This window comes from Myotis myotis, unplaced genomic scaffold (assembly GCF_014108235.1).
Source record: "Myotis myotis isolate mMyoMyo1 unplaced genomic scaffold, mMyoMyo1.p scaffold_m19_p_2, whole genome shotgun sequence".
NCBI lineage: Eukaryota > Metazoa > Chordata > Mammalia > Chiroptera > Vespertilionidae > Myotis > Myotis myotis.
The window spans coordinates 185502858-185524716 of NW_023416324.1; the positions used below are offsets into that span (position 1 = coordinate 185502858).

General features: G+C 40.7%; 1 protein-coding gene across 14 annotated transcripts in view; it reads left to right on the top strand.

The window, feature by feature from the left end:
• TNIK (TRAF2 and NCK interacting kinase) overlaps positions 1–21859 on the top strand; it is a 345621-nt gene that overhangs the window by 277049 nt on the left and 46713 nt on the right. For 5 of the 14 annotated variants that reach the window (XM_036350973.1, XM_036350976.1, XM_036350974.1 and 2 more), the window contains exons 13-18: positions 731–841; positions 1685–1771; positions 2802–2990; positions 9724–9888; positions 12633–12872; positions 15225–15331. In XM_036350973.1, the coding sequence (XP_036206866.1) occupies positions 731–841; positions 1685–1771; positions 2802–2990; positions 9724–9888; positions 12633–12872; positions 15225–15331 (899 nt within the window). The remainder of the gene's footprint in view (positions 1–730; positions 842–1684; positions 1772–2801; positions 2991–9723; positions 9889–12632; positions 12873–15224; positions 15332–21859) is intronic. The other 9 variants (XM_036350979.1, XM_036350982.1, XM_036350983.1 and 6 more) reach the window with 4 other exon arrangements.

Genomic DNA, 21859 nt, shown 5'->3' on the forward strand with positions numbered 1-21859 from the left:
TCAAAACCCCCATCAACCAATTGGGAGAACGCATTTAATGGGAACTTCTTGGGAGAGATGCATAAACCTAGAAAGTCCACTTGCATGGTAAATAGCAGGTGTCTGCGTGACACTGAATTGCTCTGTCACCTCATTTTTCTTTTTTCTTTTTTACTTTCAATATTATTGGTGTTAGATGTACAGCATAATGGTTAGACCAAGCATGTCAAACTTGCGGCCCACGGGCTGCATGTGGCCCACAATGAATACTCATTAACAATTACTCATTTATTTCAGCCCTTTGTACTCAGCTGTCTCTTTCGAAATAAACCTACGTTTCTATGAAAATTTTTTTAAAGCTTTTTTTTTTTTTTTTGGCGGCCCACATAAACTTAAACCTTGTTTATTTGGCCTGTGTTAGCCTTTGAGTTTGACATGCTTGGGTTAGACAATCATATACTTTACAAAGTGTTTTTCTCAATATTTTAGTACCCATGGTTATCATACTCTTCCTATATTCTCTATGCTGTACTGTACATCCGTGAGACTATTTTATCACTGTTAAGGGTACTTCTCACCTCGTTCTTGCCAACGTGTCCCCCAGTGACACAGGAGAGAAAGAGCCTTCGGGCATGCAGACGTCTCTCGTTAAGAGCTCACACATGCGTGCGTTCCGCAGCTGTCCCTGCTGGTTTCCGACACCCCCAATAGTGTTCGGTTCCTTCACGGTTGTCTGCTTGTTGCCCCACAGCAACAAAGGCGGGAGAAGGAGCTGCGGAAGCAGCAGGAGCGGGAGCAGCGCCGGCACTATGAGGAGCAGATGCGCCGGGAGGAGGAGCGGAGGCGCGCGGAGCACGAGCAGGTCAGCTGGGACCGGGGAGCCCCACAGATGGCCCCGGTGTGAACTCCAGCACCAGCTGTCTCTGGGGTGTGGGTCACCTTCTCTTAGGACTGCTCAGTGTAAGCAGGTGATTATTCTTTCTCAAGCAGCTATTCTCACCTATTCAAGAAGTCAAATGCACAACCCTGGCTATGTCCACTCATTCAACCTGGCTTCCTACCCAGGCCAGAGTCCCCTGCCACACCTTGATCTTCTGGCTCGCCCAGCCCTGGGTTTCTGCTTTGAAGGTGGCACTGAAGCGTGAGCCACGAGCCACGTCCTACTCTTTCATTGCTTCAGAAGAGCTTTTCTACCCAGGCCCTCTCTGGTCTCCAGGACTCTGAGCCATTGATGCAGGCCCCTGTCTCTGTTAGAATCCCATTCTGAGAGCACAGCAACACTCTGCAGGGTGGTTCCTGTACAAAGACAGCGCACAATGGTCTTCAGCAATTATTGTATCCCTGCTGCCTGCACAGGAGCCTCCACACTCCCTAGCATTATTCATTCCAGGTAGCCCATAAAGAGGGAGCCTGTCATGAAAAGCTTTCCAATGTAGCTGGGTTTATTAAAACCAAATAGTCCCAGCCATGTCGGTCAGCGGTTGCAGAGAGCCGGCTTGTGCTTTTGACTGCATTGAAATGCTTCTGCTTGGGTGCAGCGTCCTTTTCCTGTTTGGTGAGGAGGTGGCTGGGTATTTTCCCCCCCTCCTTCCTTTCACACTTTACTTGGCAGCTCTTGTCAACCTTTGAAATTACCTGTTCTTTTTTTTTCCCCTCTCTCTCTCTCTTTGTGTTCCTCTGAATTCTCTGCTGCCTCCCTCTCCAGGAGTACATCAGGCGACAGTTAGAGGAGGAGCAGAGACAGTTAGAGATCTTGCAGCAGCAGCTACTGCATGAACAAGCGCTACTTCTGGTAATGGGAAAGCCAGGAGCCAGCTCACCTGCTCTGTGTTCATCGTATGTGTGTGTGCGTGCGTGTGTGTGTGTGTGTGTCCTCCTAATGTGCCGATCCAGAAGAGGACATCCTTCAAGCCTATGGACCTCGAAAATCTCATAGAAACTTCATACATTTCCTGACCCAGTTTTCCGAGTCTCAGTACATTTAATGCATTTGTTATGTATTCTTTAGTAATGCCATCTATCTGTAAAACTTTAACATGAATACAGCTTTATTATAAGTTTAGGCTATTTTTGAGACTGTGTTTATTGCAGAGTGATTTTTAAGGTCATTGGCAACATGTTAGAATACAATCACGCAAAATGCACCTCTTCCATATGAACCCACTCAGCCCGGCAGTCATATTTCATTTGCAGACTATTAGTTTTACCCTCATGATGGGAACATTTTGCAGCTTCCACTTGAAGTACTTTTTATTATTATTGCAGTGCTCTCCAAATGAGTTTCTTGATGTCTTTTTTTTTTAACTGAATTTTTATTTGGTGGCACTATATTTTTTAGCCTGTACATAAGTTTGTTGATGGCTTTTGTTGATCCAAGTTCTGCTAAACAAATGATAAATGTCTTTAGCCACTCTTTCAGTTTGGTACTTAGTTGTACATGTTTGCATGGTTTAATTACTAAATTAGGAAGTGGATGGTTCCTTATAGGGGCTGTGTACTGACCATCCAAATGTCCTCATTATTGCCATTTCCTTGGTTGTAACTCATCAAGGATAAGTTGCTTTGAAATGGGTAGTGTTCTGTAGGGATTGCCATTAAAGCAATTGTGTTTTCATTAGGTGCCACGTTTTGTGTAGATGTTAAGCCAAAGCTGTAGCTTTTCTCTGTGGCACATCCTGATATCCTCCCGTGGTTCTGTCATTATTGAGGTCCTTTGTTACTTAGCATCACTTTTGACTCCATTGCATGCTTAGCTGGTACTGGCCAATGGTTTCTGTATGGTAATTTGGCCTCTCTTTGCTGCTCTTTCCTGGCCTGGACAGGAATATAAGCGCAAACAATTGGAAGAACAGAGACAAGCAGAAAGACTGCAGAGACAGCTAAAGCAAGAGAGAGACTACTTGGTTTCCCTTCAGCATCAACGGCAGGAGCAGAGGCCTGTGGAGAAGAAGCCACTGTACCATTACAAAGAGGGAATGAGTCCTAGTGAGAAACCAGCATGGGCCAAGGAGGTGAGTGAGCAAGCAAGTGTAACAGCGCCCTGTTGGCAAGCTATTGGCCATAATGAGTTCATCCAGGAAAAGTGGGGAGTCAAACTAGTGCCACGAATCTAGAAAACAATTCATTGTATTATGTGCACACAGCTTCTGGAAGAGCCATAACATTATTTCTGTAGAGAAATGGCAAGTCACCTTAATTTTTTTGTATCTTTTTGAATACAGTGAATTTTCGTAAGCAAAAACAGGAAGTAGAAAAATTTTCCTTATAGGAGTGCAACTGAGTTTGAAGAATGAGGAATTTTAGCGAGTTTTCCATAGAATTATATGACCCAGGATGTAAGGAATTCTAGATAAAATCATTTGTTTTGCAAATGCTTCCAAAGTAGTGGTCCTTTTTCTGCTCAACTATGAAAAGATTTTTAGGAACTTGGCTTTGTGATAAGCTATTTTTAAAAATCTCATTAATAACAGTTGGGATGGTAGAAAAATAGGGTGACAATCAAATAGATAAAGCAAACAATATAATAACTCCAGCCAGCCAAAATCAACAACTCTTCTAGGGAGTCACAGTATCACCTTGTGTGCGTAATACCCTGGTTTTCAGTTCTGTCCTTATTTGTGGCACCTAGTAATTTCCTTTATTTTCTTCTGAACATAGCTCATCATTTAAAAGGATGTTGGCATTATTTTGTGTTTTGTTCTAATATCTTCAGGTATTTATAGTTAGAGCTTATTTCAAGTTATCTAGACTACAGTGTTACCAGAACCATATTTCTTACATAAGATCCTATTTTTATAAAAATTTTCTTTTTATTTTTCTATTCTCTTACATATGTATAGACAATGCTTGAAATGATATTGTCCTAATGTTAATGACAATTGTTTATGGGAGGAAGAAACTACAGGATTTTTTTTCTTTCAGTCCTTTGTAATGATTATGCACTGTTTTTACAAAAATAACTTTTTTCTTTTCAAACTTAAACAACTGAATTTGTAGAGAAAATAATTTGATTTCCTATAAAGAACGTGTTTGATCATTTTCCCTTTGAGTCTATAATATGATTTGCATTTGCCTATGTCTGTAACAGCTGTCTCTTTCTCTTAGATCAATAATTTAATTCTGTAATCCTACTCCCACAGATAGCACCAACACCTTAATAACCCACCTCTTCTTTGAGCTAAGCAGAATGATTATGCTATTAAACAACAGGTGATGTGCATTCTGGCTGGCAGAGATGTGCCACCTCCTTCCGCTGCTAAACCATTTCCTAGCATCCCAAGTTGAAACCTTCAGCTAAGCCAGACTTACAGCTCCTGATTACGGCAGGTCTTCCGAAGACTGAAAAACTAGCCTCTACTAACCTAATGCCAGTAGCACCTGCAGAAATTAATGATTCCAGCTCAAGACACCTGTTTGAGCATCACTCATGGAAGAAAAATGGACCAGCTTGTTCTATTAGACTTGGACTTGAAGAACATCTGAAGCCCCAGGAAGCTTCAAGGACCATAGTGAGATCTCCAATGTGATCTTGCTCACAAGGAAGTAGCCTAACAACAGAGTTAGGATCTAAGGTCATTTGTGCATCTCCAAAGTGATAAGTCCCCAGTTGTCCATTACTGCAATTAAGGAGGGCCTTAGAGACGCATATTGACCTCCGTACAAGAGGGCCATGAATTTATACATTCTCACAGGTACCTTACCCCCTCTAAGAAGTGCTACATTACTAAAGGACCTCTCCTGGGTGCATGCACCTGGCCTTCAGTGTTCCAGCCACAAGCACAAGATTAAGACAGGGACACCTGCAGATCCCATTGGAAAAGACCATGATACCTTGCTAAGCACCCCAGAATTCCTTCTTTCCTCTGTGCCAAAAAAGGGGGGAAAGCCTGAAGCAGTTTCCACTTCCTTCCTTCTGCCTCTACCCAGCATGTTCTGATTTGAACTTAACCATTTGACTTCATTGTTTTCTAGTTATTATTCATCCTCTCTATTCAGAAGTAGTTCACAGTTCCTGAGCTTTCAGAAGCCAAGGCATTCCTGGGGACAAATCTTTGCAGATGTCACCAAAGCAGTTTTCTAGGACTCCTGATTCCCCTGTGCTTCCTGGCCAGGCTCCTGGCAGTAAAAGGAACGTAGCAGTTGGGTACGCAAACATGGCCGTGTCATCAAGCACTCCCGATGTGTGGTTCCCTGGTCTTCAAAAGTCTGGGCCACCTCTGGGGGTGACATCTTCCAAGGTCCCTGGCTGCCCTAGCAGCTGGTGCTCTTCCTTTGGGCTTCATGCACTTCTAGCCATGTGAGAGCATTCTTTGGGGATTTCATATTTAGTCCTATCCTCCCGGGTGTGGTAATCCAGCTTTCAACGAACCATCAATCTATTCATGAAACAGTTCCCAAGTTTTAAAGTGGGTGTTCATATTTTAGAAGAAAGATGAAGCATTTAGATGATAAAATGAGTGACAAGTGCTAAATTTGGGATTGGAGCAACTGGTGTAAAAATAACAACAAATAATTGTCTGCCTTGGTTTGATTCATCATTATTTTAACACCCATTTTTTTAAAAGAGGAATAAAAATGAGTGAGGAACCTTATCATGTTAACCTTTAATGTTTCTCATCAGCAGTGTATGAACTTTTCTTTTAGAGCATTATTTACAGATCTCTTTTCTTATAATAGGAAGATAGATGGGGCTCAAAGTAGCCGAACGGTAACATACATTTCAATACTTTAGATATGAACGGAATCTCAAGCTCAGTGCTATATTAATTATCAACTGATAAAAGGAACCTGGGTTAAGCTCTCTTTTGAAGGTAGAATAAAAGGTTCCATTTTCATTTTCAAATCATCCTCTGCCAGGAAATAAATTTGAAAATATCCTCACCAGGAAGGAGTGGGTAGCTGTGCCCATGCCATGGTCTCCTATGATACTGGATCTGGGCTTTTTGCCCCATGGACCATTGAAGACGCCACCCAGTTGTCTTCTACCCATGGCAGCCTCCTCTATGACATGTTCCAGAGTTAGTTTTCTAGCTCACCTCCATTCCTATCAAGATGGTTTTTCCTTCTTTGATTACTTTTCCACCCACTTACTTCTCTTCCTTATTCCAAATCCACATTTTGTCCTTGAAATGTAATGTTGTGATAATGCTTCTTCCTCTGTGTTTTTTGTTGTTTCATCTTGTGAAACCTAAGTCATCATCGCATTTCTCATTACCTTTCTCATCAGTTTGATGGATGCAGTAAGAACAAATGAAAATACTTGATCATTTGCAAACCTTTGTGAGCTCTTTCCTCTCTCCTTTTGCTGAGTTTCCATCTGTCCTGGATGTCACATTTACTTTGATTCTCAGATCTCAGCCAGAAGGAAATATTAATGTCTCTATTAAAAGGAGGGGGATTATTCTCACCCCTTTAAAATTCTTTGCTATTTCTGGATTGGCATGGAAGTCAAATTTGTTCTGTGAAAACATCAGTGTGATATTCTGTTAAACATCAGCAAAATTTGAAAGTCTTTCTTTTTCTCACTGTTGCTTTTTAAATGATGAAGTTTCCTTTTTCTTATAATGGAACAGATTCCTTTCCTTAACATTGTATATGATTGTTTGGACCTGCCAGTAACTGTGTGTGCCTCCCTACCCCACCCCCACACTTTTTTTTTTGCACTAACACACAGCAGTGACAGAATGCTCTACCAACATGAGATTGTATTTTAATTTTTTTAACACTCTTTCATATTCTCTCTCTGTGATGTATGCCAGTCATCTGTTCATGGTTTTATTTGGCAAATAATTGGCCAGAATGTCTCTATTTTAAAAAGAAGTATGTTTTTATTGATTTTTAGAGAGAGGAAAGTAGAGGGATAGAGAGAGAGAAGCATCAATGAGAGAAACATCGATTGGCTACCTCCTGCACGCCCCCAACCAGGGATTGAGCCCGTAACCTGGGCATGTGCCCTGACCAGGAATTGAATCGTGACCTCCTGGGTTGATACTCAACCACTGAGCCACACTGGCCTGGACCCAGAATGTCCCGTTATGTCCCATCAGCTCATTGACTTTTAAATCCTGTTCATAAGAATTCCCTTTTCCATTTGGTTTTCCCTATTCTACACTGATGTGTTGTTTTCTTTATATGAGTTATTTTATATATGAGGCTCCTAAATTGCCATTTTGAGAGTTTACAACTCTGCTCCTACCTTTCCTCAGTCTCTGCTTATCTTTCTTATGATTTCTCTTGAGAGAGACCTAGCAGGAAGCAGTAGGAATCTGAGTTCAAGTTCTTCTACTTCCTTGCTGTGTGACCTGGGACAGGTCTTGAAGCCTTCTTGAGTCACAGAGCCCCATCTAGACTGCCTGCCTTGCAGGAGGGAGGGCAATCATGTGAGCATGCCATTGAAACTACAGGCACTGTACAAATGCAAATTAAATATAATATTAATATATTTATATTTTGTTTCCAAGGCCATTGTCACCCACAAGGAATACCTGTTTGCCTTTGTTGTGTCTGGTTGGGATTTCACATGAGCAGTTTACACATCTCTCTCATATCCTGTCCCCACCTTCCCAAGTGATAGGTGCATTTCCCGTCTCTGCTTAAGATTTGCCTCATTTTTTTTTAGTTATGTGCTTATTCATATGAGGATCAATATTTTTCTCTGGCATCATTGGACCTCTTGGAAAAGTAGTTCAGGCCCTTATCTTTATTTTTTTTCTTTATTGATTAAGGTATTACATGTGTGTCCTTATCCCCCCACAGCCCCCCACTCATGCCCTCACCCCCTGTTGTCTGTGTCCATTGGTTAGTCTTATATGCATGCATACAAGTCCTTTGGTTGATCTGTAGCATTTCATATGAATGAGTCTTCCCTGTCCTCAAAGGTATGTCACAAGAGATATCCCCAATCTACTCAGTAACCCCCTGCCCATGTGGCTTTGCCAAAGGAAAAGATGGCTCAATTCTTTATGTGCCCAGCAAGTGCAGGGTCAAAGCATCTAATGAGCACTTAAAAGTCATTTGTTGACTTGTCTCTTTCTCCAGTATTGCCTGTAAAGATGAAAAATTCAAACTGTTTTGTTCAGTTGGAATAAATAGGAATTTCCATAAGATTGTGTTCAGTTCACCACATATTAGCTCTTAAGTAAGGTCTTCTAAAACCTTCATAGATCCCACAGCCCTACATCATATAAAATATTATTAAAATGCACCCATATGACATAATAAACATATACTTGCTGTCAACATTTTTAAAATTACTTATATAATTTTGTTTTGAAATTCTCTCAGCAAATATTCATTATTGCTAAGTGAGAAATTCTAAGCTATAAATTGTTTTCAAGTATACAAAGCAATTTAACAATTGACATTGATATAATGTGTTTCTTAATATTGAAAAATTTTTGGAAATTGTGTAATCAATGAATTTTTCAGGTCTTCTGTATTTGTGAGCTTTTATACATCTCAGAGGCCTTAGACATCACTCCTATAGTACCCAATGGACAACATAGCCCTGCCTGGAACAGAATTTTATTTCTGAGACCACAGTTATTTTTTCTTTTTCCCTATAATGCTATAATAAGTAGTATAGCATTTCTGCAGAGGTGATTCAAGCCTCTCCAGAGTTATTTTAGTTTTTGTGTTAAAATGATTCTTTTAATACGAAAATGCTTTGATAGTGTAATTGATGAGTCTCTCCTACTCTTGTTCTCCATATTCATGGATAATCCCTTCAACTATAAAATTCTTTGAAGTAGATTTCTTTTTTGGTATGGTCTGGCACCTTGACACTGTCTGATGCTATTAGAAGACTTTTTTTTATGGTACTTTTGGTATTTTATGTCTTCTTGGCAACATGAGATTGGAGCAAAGGTTCAGCTAATTGATTTTTTTTATTATTGTGTAAGGCAAATTGAAACATACCTTTATTGTACCCCAATTTTCAATCATGTATGAACTTATTTGGGGGGAAGACACTTTCTTCTTCTGTCTCACATCTCTCTCTCTCTCTCTCTCTCTCTCTCATTCAGGTTGTAGACATGAGATATAATGAATCAGGGGACAGGTGTTGGCTGGCCTTGTATCAAAATAATCAGAAGGGCCTGCTCCTGGACACACTGCTCAGCTTCTCCTCTGTCCATCTGAAACTGGTATTAGGATGTTTGATAGAAGCAGTCTCATTAGGACAGGCCATGCTCTTTATCGAGCCTCCTGGAACACCTTCTTGCCTCTCAGCAGGGAATGGGGAGACATGGAGGCTGGGTGTGCTCTGCTTGATACCATTCTTCCCCTCCCTGTCCCATGAGTCAACTCAGAGCCATTTTCTGTTTTCCCAAGCAATCTTAACGCCTGTCATAGTTCCCTTCGTCTTCCTCCCTGACCCCTCGGCTTTGTGACCAATCAGCAAGATAATATCCCAGTCAATGCAAGATGAACTCTTAAGCAGGCCCCAAATTCCCAGCTAACTAAAATAGCACAAGATAACGAATAAGAGAAAGGTGATGGCTTAAGTGTTCTATGTTTTTGTGATGGTGTTTATTCTAACAGAAAAGAGCTTTTTCACAAATTCTTGGTGCAGAACAGACATGGAGAGTGTGGCTCCTCGAAAATGAATTGATCAGAGGGACAGAAAAGTGGCTATTCGAGTGACTACAGAAAATCCTTCATAGGAAGTAATTCAGCTTCTATCCATCTGTCCATTGAATCTCTCTCGCTCTCTCTTTTTTTGTTTGTTTGTTCGTTTGTTTCTAGGTAGAAGAACGGTCCAGGCTTAACCGGCAGAGTTCACCTGCCATGCCTCACAAGGTTGCCAACAGGATATCTGACCCCAATCTGCCCCCAAGGTCGGAGTCCTTCAGTATCAGTGGGGTTCAGCCTGCTCGGACCCCCCCTATGCTCAGACCAGTTGATCCACAGGTACATCCTCTCCTTTGTTCCATTGGCCATTTCAATAGGGAGACAGGTAAATCTACTAAAAGCCCAGGGGATTGTAACACGGATTCAGGCATCAGGCCAGTGAAATGTTGACCCTTAATATACAACCTATTGCAATTTAAGATACCCCTCTAAATTTGAAGGGTAGAGGAAGGGGTGAGAAAGAGAAAAGCACCTCCTTAACTTTGAGCCCACCACAAAGTTACTTGATAAATTGGCCTCACTGGAGAACCGTAGAAGTTTCTGTGAGGTGAGAACAAACATCTTTTTTTAGTTTTAATTACCGAAATAAAATTCAAATGGACCTTTGATATATAAACTATTATATTACCTCTTGTTTTTTGGGATTTGGGTATGATTCGGAAACTGGAAAAATTAGATGGGCGTGGATAGCAGTGTGTCTCCTAAAAGTGTGGTCACAGGACCAGCAGCATCAGCCTTACCCCAGAACTTGGTAGAAATGCAGATTCTCGGGTCCATCTCAGACCTGCTGAGCAACACCTGGAATGGGTGTGGCAGCCTGTGGTTTAACAAGCCCGCAGGTGATCTGATGCACTGTAGAGTGTGAGAACCACCGTTTTAAGCTAGCTGGAAAAGGAAAAAGATTATGCCACTTTTAGAAAAAGAGGAAGTTTCTGGACATTTTAGAGGACTTTTTAAATTATATGTGGCAAAATAAAATAAAATATGAAGTGAAATAAAGTATACAATTTCATGAAAAATAAAGGTAATGCAGCTGCTTTCACCCAAATGTCTTCAGTTCCTCCCAGGCAGCCACCTGTATTAACATGTGCATAAATATTTTGAGGGCACCTTTGAAAGGTGTAATGCTATTTGGACGACAGTTTAAAAGAGTAGTGCTAAAATCAAGGATTCTTTTTTTTCAGTTTGCCTTTTGCAGATGAGATCCAAGATTTTTTGGTACCAGCCAGCTGAGCATATCTTGCCCTTGGTTGTTTTAATTTGCATATAATTCTTCCATGCCTGACCTTTCATAGGATGCATTTTTATAGGAACTTCTCTTGTAGCACACAGACCCTCTTTTAAAACCCCAAACTTTGACCTTTTAGGGTACTTTTGCTCTGTAAAAGGGAGAGTAGAGGAAAATTTTATGAAACTTCATGTAAGTGACTAGCAAATAAAAATATAGATATCTCCCAGCCTGCACAGCTCAACAGGAGGTTACAGGCTCAATCCCCAGTGTGGGGCATGCAGGAGGCAGCCGAAAAATGATTCTCTCTCATCATTAATGTTTCTATCTCTTTCTCCATCTCCCTTCCTCTCTGATATCAATAAAAATATATTAAAAAATATACAGATACCCCATGACAACTAATTGGATTAGCATTTTTCAGAAGTTTTGATTATTGTTATTTCTTTGATGCTTTTAAGTAGGTTTGTGTTTTGTGCTACATATCTTTGAAATATACTTTGTTGTAATAGTATTATTTAATGAAATTCAATATTATTATAAATTTGGTTACAGCCTTATTCTGGTGGAAGCATAACATTCAGCTGAGCTAGACTTTGAGGATTTTCTCTGAACTATATTAACATTCCAAATTCCAGCTTAAAGGGGGTCTGAAGAGGCTGGGGCATAACTGCTCCAGGATAAGACCTCCAGGGCAGGAAGAAGGGGGCTAGGCTTATGGAAGGGGCTGGAGAAATGCCCCCCAGCAGTCCAGGCACTGAGATTTCAGACCAAAGAGGAGGTGATAGGTCCCTTATCCAAACCAGATACACAGTTTAATTTAGAAAACATTATAGATCTTTCCTCAACCAAGATTTATTGAACTCCTTCCACATGCCAGGCACAGTGCTAGACTCAGAGATACAATGTCGACGTGGCTCCTTTCTCCAGGGAGCTTGCCTTCATGTGGGAGGGGGAGACAAGCTTACATGGCATTAACAAAGAAGTGTGAGCAGTGCTAACAGCAACAGATACTCTGAAATCTAGATTTTAATGATTTGTCTTAAAGAGCCAGATTAATACCCAAAGACTGCATGTCTTTCCTGCATGAAAAATATCACCACATGCCAAATTGTGAGACAACTCTAAAAGAAATGTCCTGGAGTTAAGATGTATATGATATCATAGGTGGTAAGAGCCAGTTCATCACAAAGCAGGAGAGCCTAGCAGTCGGGTGTACCATGGGGGGGGATGTATGGGTTACAGTCCAGGCTCTGGTACCCATTAGCTGTGAAATCTAGGCTGTTACTTAACCTCTCTGTACCTTTCATTCTCACATGTAAAATGGGGAAAATAATTGTGTCAACCTCATGGTGGACTTAGTGAGTTCCCAAGCAGTAAACTATCCAGAGCAATTCTTGTTTTACAGCATAAGAGCACTCTCTAAAGTCAAGGTCAGGGGTTTTCAAGAATGCTGTTTCCAATATTAGAAGAGGAGTACCTATAAATGTATTGTTGGTCAATACATGTTCACTTAAAATTGTTAATGTTACTATCATCCCACTTATTTCACTGACTTCTTAGCAAGTAAATCACTTAACTTTTGGCCAGGAACCATGGTTGAGCCCTACACAGAGCTCTAAGTGGAAAATTTTGAAGAGCTCTTAAAAGTGTGCTGTAGATAGCTGTGATGGGCTTTATGTACACCAATCCTTGTGCCCTATAACTTTATTTTCTCTTTCACTAAGTGAGGTACTTACTAGCTGATCTGTTCTTTCTCCTAATAATCCTGCTCTGGTGTTGGTTTGATGCTTAGATCCCACATCTGGTAGCTGTGAAATCCCAGGGACCTGCCTTGACCGCCTCCCAGTCAGTGCACGAGCAGCCCACCAAGGGCCTCTCCGGGTTTCAGGAGGCTCTGAACGTGACCTCGCACCGCGTTGAGATGCCGCGCCAGAACTCGGATCCCACCTCGGAAAACCCTCCTCTCCCCACTCGCATTGAGAAGTTTGACCGAAGCTCTTGGTTACGACAGGAAGAAGACATTCCACCAAAGGTAACATCACTGGGGCGTTCTCATTGCCATCACCAACATCGTCATCATCGTTGATGGTGATGATTACCCCTGTTCCAGACCTTTCATAGTAATGGACATTATGCCAAAGCACTGTCCCTTGTCATGTCTGTTTTGGTCCCTCTTGATTCCCACGCTATGAATTGGATTATCATTTATCATTTCTGACCTCTGTTTTCCCTTAAGAGACAGAGGCTCAGGTTGATCAGATGACTTGGAAGTATATATCCTCTCTCCAGAATTAGAACTCTCAACCCCAAACATTTCAAACTACTGTTTTACTATTCACATTAAGAAAAGAATAATGGATATTTTTATTGGTGACAGAATCTATATTTAGACAAATTCAAAACTTTCAGATAAAAAATAGAAAATTCATTTATTCCTATTTTTAACAATACAAAGTGAAACCAGAGTGCAGGTGTTCAGAAAATATTATTGCTCCTATAATATTTTCATTAGTCTCATTTATGGAAAGCTTCTTGTCGGCCAGGTCATCATTTAATTCCAAGTTTAACTCATTAGTGAGGATAAAACTCTAGGGTAAAATGACCCTCACCCCACACTGCACAGTCCTGGGTTTGGTTTCTTTTGTTTTGTTCTTGCCTACAAAAGTTATTACTCATTCCAAAAATTGCCCATGTGACCATGCATCTCACTGCAGAGAAGCTGGAAGTATTTAAAAATAGTGGAGAAATTTTTGCATCAGATTCTCCCTGGTTCAGGATTCCCCTTTCTTCTGAACTCAGCATAAGAGCTATGACAAATGTGATACTGCACAATGTCCAGTGACCAGTGCTATTGTTGATTCCAGAAAAAAAATATAACAATAATAAAAATAGATAATACCACATGATTTCCAAACATTTTCCTCAAAAGGATATTGTAAGAGGATATCCATTGTTTTGAAAATGAGCAGTGCTGTTCTCCTCTTATGGAAGCAGAGATGCCGTTAAAAAGGGTTCTTGTGGCAGCCAAGTTCAATATGGAAAACAGATGGACGGAGGAGCAGACACAAGATCTGGGGAAACTTGAATGGAGGTTATCGGTCCACTCTGTAAAAGCATGCAGGCACACGTTTGTAAACTCTGGGAGAAAAATTTAGATCAATACTAACATTTCAGGTTTTAATTGTTCATTAGACTCTTTCTTCTCTACAACTATTTAAGCTTACAAAACGAGAAAGGAAGACAGCAAAAGTGATATTTAATTTGAGTAGGTGAGAGCACTGATTTGGTCATTTTGCTTCATGTCACTGACTCGTCTTTCTAGGTCTTTATCTTAGAATATATTCTAATAACCAACAAAATTTCTATTAATGTGAACATCATTTAATTTATTGATAATCTTAAAATAGGGCACATTTTTAAAATATCTAGTACAAAACACTAAAAGAGACCCTCCCCTCCTCCAAAAAAATGAAGAAAAACTGAAGTACCTGATGAATGTTGAACCCAATTAGCTGTCACGGGACATCAACATTTTCATTTCCTGGGCACTTTCATAATGTAAGTCTTCCCTCTACTCTCCCCTCATGTTGGACTCCTTAAATACAGTTACCATACTTGATTTCATTAAAAAATGTTTCATAAAAGAAGGCATTCTTGAATTCTACCTTAGGCCCTTGCCAGGTTAACTAATGATACATACATTTTCCTAATGTACCTCGCAGTGCGATTGGTACTCAGTCTTTTTGAAGACCCATCCAGTATTTTCAGTGTTAATCCTGTTTTCTATTATATTTGCAGATTGACTTTTCAAAGCTGTGTTTAGGGTGTTATTATTCATTAGTAATTGCGAGTTGATGAGGAAGTGGAAACATGCAAGATCTATTGCAATAGTTTCCCTGAGCTCACTGACATGTGGCTTTTGTCCCAAGTTCTAGCCTGATAACCTAGTTTCTCACCAGATTTCATAATTCCCTTACTGTTTATCAGTTGTGTTGTGAGCCTAAAATGAAACTCAATTTATCTGGATGGTTCTTAACTGATGCAATTTCCAGTGATCAGGTGAGTTCATGGTACCCTAAAGAAATTTCTGGCATCCACCAGGCTTGCGCACAAAAAAGGGAACTCAATGAATGAAAATAATGAGCATGATCTGTTTTTAAATTTGTTTTTAAAATTCCGGACCACATTCCTTAATGGTTGCTGAATATGCCTCAATGCGTTTTGTTTGATTTTATTTAGGGAGTTCAATCGTTCTTTCAGAAATGAAAGATGTTTCTTCCCTGTTTCTGATCATTGCTGTAACTCCTGGCAAATCTTTTTTTCAGGCAATCACTTATGGAAGCTATTTTATGGAAAATATTTCTGAATTCTCCTTTTCTTTCAGGTGCCTCAAAGAACAACTTCGATATCCCCAGCATTAGCCAGAAAGAACTCTCCTGGAAATGGTAGTGCTCTTGGACCCAGACTAGGATCTCAGCCCATCAGAGCAAGGTAAAGGGGAAAGACAGTTCAGGTGAAGGAAGAAGCCCCCACCGTCGTCGTCATTATTGCTCTCCTAAAAAATGTCTTTGTTCTTTTTCATGTCAGAGGCATATTGACTGGCCATCTGGACTGTACTCTTTGGTGGGACAGAGCATAGGCCTTCTATTTCTTCAGCAGCTTTTCCCAGACATCAGTGTGCAGTGGGGGTTCATGAATGAATGAGTGAATGAATCAATGAATGAATCAATGAATGAATGAGGCAACCCAGAAGCCAATCAGGTGTATCTTCCCTGACAGTTTTAAAAATTGTGGAGTAAAATTGCAAGGATAAGCCTGGTTGTAATATCACAAACCATCCCTTGAGAGACCATTTTATGGAATCAACAGAAGAAAATGGCCTGGTTTGAGGGGATTCTTAGCATCAGGTCCAGAAATGTGCCCTGAGGACCACTGAGACACTGGAAAGTAATTGCCAAAGAAATGCATTGGGGACCAGCTGCAGAGCCCCCTCGCTTGGCAAATGGCACAGGGACCAGCCCATAGGAGGAACTCCCCTATTGGATTATGGAGGGCCACTGAAATGCAGCCAGGCTTCCACTGGGGCTCTGTACTCTCCGAGAATTTTCCATCAACCATGTACAATCCTGCAGGCAGGAAGTTGCATCCACCTACCGGTTGGTGCAGAGATCTTGAGAGAAGCTGGAAAGTAAACAGCATCATTACAGTATCGGGGCAGATTTTCTGTGGGAACAGATGCTGTTGGCTGCTACAGCTCCTCAAGCTTCCCTCAGAATTTTCATGATGAAAACTCCCCTTTTTAGAACCAACTGAAATAGCAAAAGGCCTCCGCTGAGACTATAAAAAGGATGAGCTTGGACAGCCTGTTTTGTTCTTCTTTATTGTGTTCATAATAAGAGAAGGACTCTCTCCCTTGCTAGTGAGAGAGAATAGGCTTGAAGGTTATGATTATTTGCATAGATCTTGAAAATATGGAATGCTTTTGATCATAAAGTTTTAATCTTCCTCTTCACATGAAGAGCCTTAGGAAGGGGTCAGTCCAAAATAAGATGGAACTGTACTAAGAACAGGAATCCCTTTAGGGCAAAGAAGCTAATCCACTCTGAGTGGCTACCAATAGCAGGAAGCTCTGAATGAGCCATTTTTGTCCAGTGATGTGTCAGATCCACGCTGAGCGAGTGTTGGTATAAGCAGTGCTGAGGAACACTGGGCTACCCTGTGACCAGAGAGCCCCCTGAACTTCCTCAGTCACCCCCTCCAAGCAGCTCGAAGCCCCACTTACCACTGCTACTTCTCCTTTGAACTCTGCCCTGAGGCTCTGTTCACTGATCAGTTGCTTAGAATTTTAGTTGCTGTAAGTCAAGCATCATTTCAACTTTAAGTATTTTTTCTTCTATCAGTCAAAAAGAAAGGGAACTATTGTCATATAGTCAAATTAAAAGCAGCTCTTTGTTCCCCCAAAGTGTTATTTTAATAATGTCAGGGCCTAAGACGGTTGATATTTGATGGTCAGTGGCTTGCAAAACATGAGCTTTTCCCTCGGAACCACTTAAATATTGTACTTTGTGCAAAGAATGCAGGCTTTGTGAGACAGCTGACATTTTTCTGCTTACAGAGGAGGTAGGAAAGGAGTGAGCTAAGAGGTAAAGATCACTTACCTACATTGAAAGTCAGAGGGTTTGTGGAGGACAGGGAGGATGGACAATCCCCACCTTTGCCACCTGGAACAGTCCTACAAACACACCTTCTTCTAGCTATCACGTGTCTCCAAGTGACCAACATTTAAGGTATTTAAGGTCTGAATCAGACTTTGCAACTCGGGATTACATTGCATTTTTAAAAACTTGAGGATGTGTTTTCTTTATTGTGATAGAGATAGCTTTAGTTCATCTTTGTTGCATAACAAAGCACCCTAGAACTTGGTGGCCTAAAATAATAACAATTTATTATTTCTCACGATTCTATGGGTTTGCAAAGGAGTTCTGTTGGTCTCACTTGAGCTCACTCATGCAGCAGCACTGAGCTGACGGTTGTCAGCCGCACCTCCATGTCGTCCTTCATTCTGGGCTTCTTTACTGTGTCCAGTGCACAAGTGCTTTTCACGACTTTTCCTGCATCATCTTGCTGATGACCCATTGGCCTCCACAGGTCACATGGTCAAGCCTTGAGCTACTGCATAAAGGAGTACACGTGCATGGACACTGGAAGATGTGATTCACTGAGGGCATTACTGTAATACAGAGACTCTCCTACTTTCTGATGGCCTGAATGAGGTCTTCAGAGTTCTTTTTGTAGCAGTTGTCAGACAGCTGCCCACCCACAAAGCCATTAAAAAGGTAGCTTTTAAATAATTCATCTTTTACCATGCTGCTAAAGCTACACTTCGTGTACTTGGTCAATATTCCTTTTTGTCCTCCTAGCCTTTTCCTTGAAATGGCTGTGAAGGGAGACTAGAAAATTAGCACATGTAGAATGGTTCCCCAGAAAGATTACGCATGTAATAAGGGACAGGTTCAGGATGTTTTGTTATCAATATTTTCATTTCATTGGCTAAATTTAGCAAATGTTTATTGAGGATCCGCTATATGCAAGGCTGTGTGTTGCCTTGGGACCCAGTGACTCAACCAAGGCTGCCTGACTCATGGGCCTATGGGTCAGAGGATATAATATGCCTGCTGCTCTTCCGTGCTACAGGTATTATTAGGGGCAAAATTCTATTTCTGAGTCCCCAAGTCACCAGTTGGAGAAGAACCAACAGGAGAGCAGTCCTACCTGTGTATGTTATAAAGTGATTGAGAAATAAGCCACTCTTGTGCTAAACAGTGAAGAAAAATAATTGCAGAGCCTAATGCTTAAGAAGTACAGTTTTCCCTTCCTAAATCCAGTACTAAGGAACTCCAGTTACTAGGTGCAAGACATTATATAGTCATATGTTTTAATCAATAAACTACTTAGCATCCCGAATAGAAGGCTCTTGAGTTAAATTGGCATATGCAAGCATGTACCTGTAACATGAGGGGAAAATCAGAACTTTACTGTTTCAATAGCCTTCCTTCTCCCAGAAAAACGTGCCTGTTATTGTCACTCTCCCACTGTCTGCACATGCCACTCCAAATCCAAGAGCCCTATTGGACACAGGTTTTTAAATAGATACCTTTTGGAGGAGGTACATCTGTGCTGGTGTCAGTCAAGAAAATGTTATTGGGCCACCCCTGTGGATCCTTGCCTTCTGCTTGGTTTGGGTCAATTTAATATTTATTTCTTTATTCATTTATTTCTTTATTCATTCTGGAACACCTATCACTGCAGAGTTCTGTTCAGTGTCCATGTGCATTAGAGATATTAACTAATTTAAACCATATGACAGCCCTTTGAAGTGGTGACTATAATCAACTCCATTTTATAGATGCAGAAACTGAGATGAACACAACTAAATTACCCAAGCTGACAAAATTAGTAAGCGATAGAGCCAACATTTGAAAGCTGGTAGTGTTGCACCCAAGTCCTCACTCAAGCACCACGCCATGCGAATCTTCCAGTAGTGAACGCAGCTGTCGTTGCTGCCTCGTTTTCCCAAGAGAAGGGGTCTCATAACCTGTGGATCGACAGGGCACTGTTTTGCCTCCACCTTTCTCGCTGTATGATTTAGTGAGTCTGTTAACAGCTCATCTTCATCTTATGGTTATTGATCCTCATCTGGTGATATTTCACTACCATTTAAAAGCTTTGTCCCATGGGGCCCACGTATACCCCCCAAAATGTCCCTACTCGAGCTGGAACTAGTATCATCATGTGCTTTTAACTATTTCCTTCCCGGAGGGCTAAAATCTGGGTGAAAACACCATGACCCCTCCCCTGTTCCCTGCCCATCCTTCTTCAGTGTGTGCAGCTGGGCCTGGCTCAGGCTGCTAGTTCAAAGGGAAGTTCTAGATGCCCTGTGGACTCCCAAATGCCTTATGTTGTCAAGGTGATGAGTTAAGTTTAAATCAAGATTTGATTCGCTCATTTAAAAAAATATTTTTTAAAAATTCCAGGGACTTGAATATTTAGCTTTGATTCATGTGTTCTCTTAAAGCAAATTAAACTTTGATCAGACCAGTACAGTCTGAATATGAAAAGATTTAAATTAAGCCTGAAACTCCCAGTCAAAACGCAATAACTAAATGCTTAATTTCAAAAAATAATTCTCTGTCCCATCCCAAACCTGTCTTCTTATGACTCCTTTATCCCCGTTGGCTGTGTCATCAAAGAACAAAGTAAGGTGAATTTTGGCAGCCAGCCAGTTAATTATAGACTTGGCCCACGTGTTTGGGCCCAGAAATCACTTTGTAATCCTAATTTTATGTTTTGACTTTTTATATGATTTAAGTAAATGGAACAATTGCCACATTTTTCATTTTACTGTATGTTTCATAGACAAAGGAGCATTGTCTGTGGGATGGCAACTATCTGAACTAAAAGTTAGCATTTAAAGAAAGCTATATGAATGTTTTCAAGTTTTTACACATTTGAATCTGAGTAGGTTCAGTTACTATGTGAACAGGAGAAATCTATTATCTCATGGAATTCTTCTGAAATTGATCTCCTCTAAGAGCATTTATCTCAGACCCCTTAGCCCCAAGGCCAGACCATTTATTGCTACATAATAAGGAAGAGAAAAAATGTGAACAATATAACTTTTTTTTTCTCAAAATACTCATACTTCACACAAAATGAAGTCAGAAAAGGCATGTTAAAGTTTTTCCTATTTCTGTGTGGTTACATAGAAACAAAATACTTTTTTCAGTCTTCAGTGGCAAAAATAGCAACTCTGTTAAGATCACCCATGCAGGCTCGCTGCTGTGGGGAGGACTTGTGCTAATGAGGCCCAGGTCACGGATTTCATGCCCATGGGAACCAATTAGCTTCACAAAGAAAAAGGCTGAGTCCCATCAGAGATGCTCGCTCATCCCAGCTGGTTCTGCTCATATCCATGCCCCTCTTTTATCCTAGGACAGCCCGGGCTCATGCCTTGTTATCACATGTGACAGCAGCATCCTACCTGGTCAGCCTGCCTCTCTCCTGGCCAGTCATTCATTAGCCTACCCTGGGAGACCCATGTTCTCCGCCAGGCTCTGTAGGCCGTGGCTGCACTGTCCCAGGGTTTCTTAACACAGACTTTGGGGCCCCACCAAAGTGGTGTCCTCTCCACACCAATAAGCCCTGGGAAAACCCCAGCCCCTGTGTCTTTGTTCAGGCCGTTCCCCCAGCCTTCCTGCCCACCCCTCCAAGGCCCAAAGCCTGTCTCTTTCCTGACACCACTTTGCCTGCTCTAGACCACATTCATTGTTCTCCAAACTCCAATACTATTTACAGACCTTTACACACAGCGTGCAGAGTTTTGCCTTGTTTTATTATTTCCAGGGCACACGTTCATCCCTAGGATTAGGTTGTAACTGGACTGTCCTGTGCCCTGTGCTCTCCTCCATCCCTCATACCGAGCTAATGAGTCTCATAAAGTAGGTGCTTAATAGAAAGGTTTTGGTTGCATGATCAAAGGAGTGCTACACGAGAGCTAATCGCTGGATCCTACTACCACACCGCAGCCACCAGGGGAAAAGTCAGAGCTCATAGCCACACTTCTCTCAGTAGATTTTCTTTTAATACAAAGGACACTACCTTACCATTCCACAAAATGCGAGCAACTACCAAGACGCCTTCGTATGCCCACTACCTTCCATCTGCAATACAGTTGATTAGCAACACAATTTTTAGAAAAGATATTTTGGGAATTAATAATACATAAATAATTCCTCATCACTGCTGTTTAGTAAAAGAGGACAATGGGAAGAATTCATTATTTGGGAATTAAAGAAGATGAGATTGTATTCTTTGTGAAAAATGAAAAATTTGAAATAAGAATATTTCAGAAATATTATACATTGATCATTGCAGGCATTCTCTAAGTCGGGGGTTTTTCCAGTGTGGATCCAAATCTATTTTAGTTAATTAGATGCTAACAATTTTCACAAAAATAGTTACTATACAAAGGAGTGTCATAAAAATACCGAGAAATTTTAAAGTTTTCCTGAAGTTTACCAACAGTCACTTCAGTAGTCGATATTACTGTTATGTCAATTTAGCAACCCCTTTACTATAATAACCTAAAATAACTTTGTCATATATTTTACATTTATATGATCAAAATTAATAAATTATGATGATATATTTATTTTTATATGTAATATTTTCTAAAGCCACCAGCAATGTTTTCCAATAACCCAATTTTTAAGAACTTTTATAACTCAATCAAAATGTTTTTGCAGGTACATTACCATAGAGTAAGGTTCCTGTGTTTTCAAAAAGATATCTGGTTTAGTTGCTGCTATATAGATGTCATTCCGTGGCCAGGTTTTTGGTAGACTAATCCTCAAGTGTGTCAAAGGGAGGGCACATATTCTTTTCATATTTATGGGTGAAACATCTGATAAGCAACACGGTACAGAGTTCCTGGTATGCAATTGATCTTGAAATGGGCAG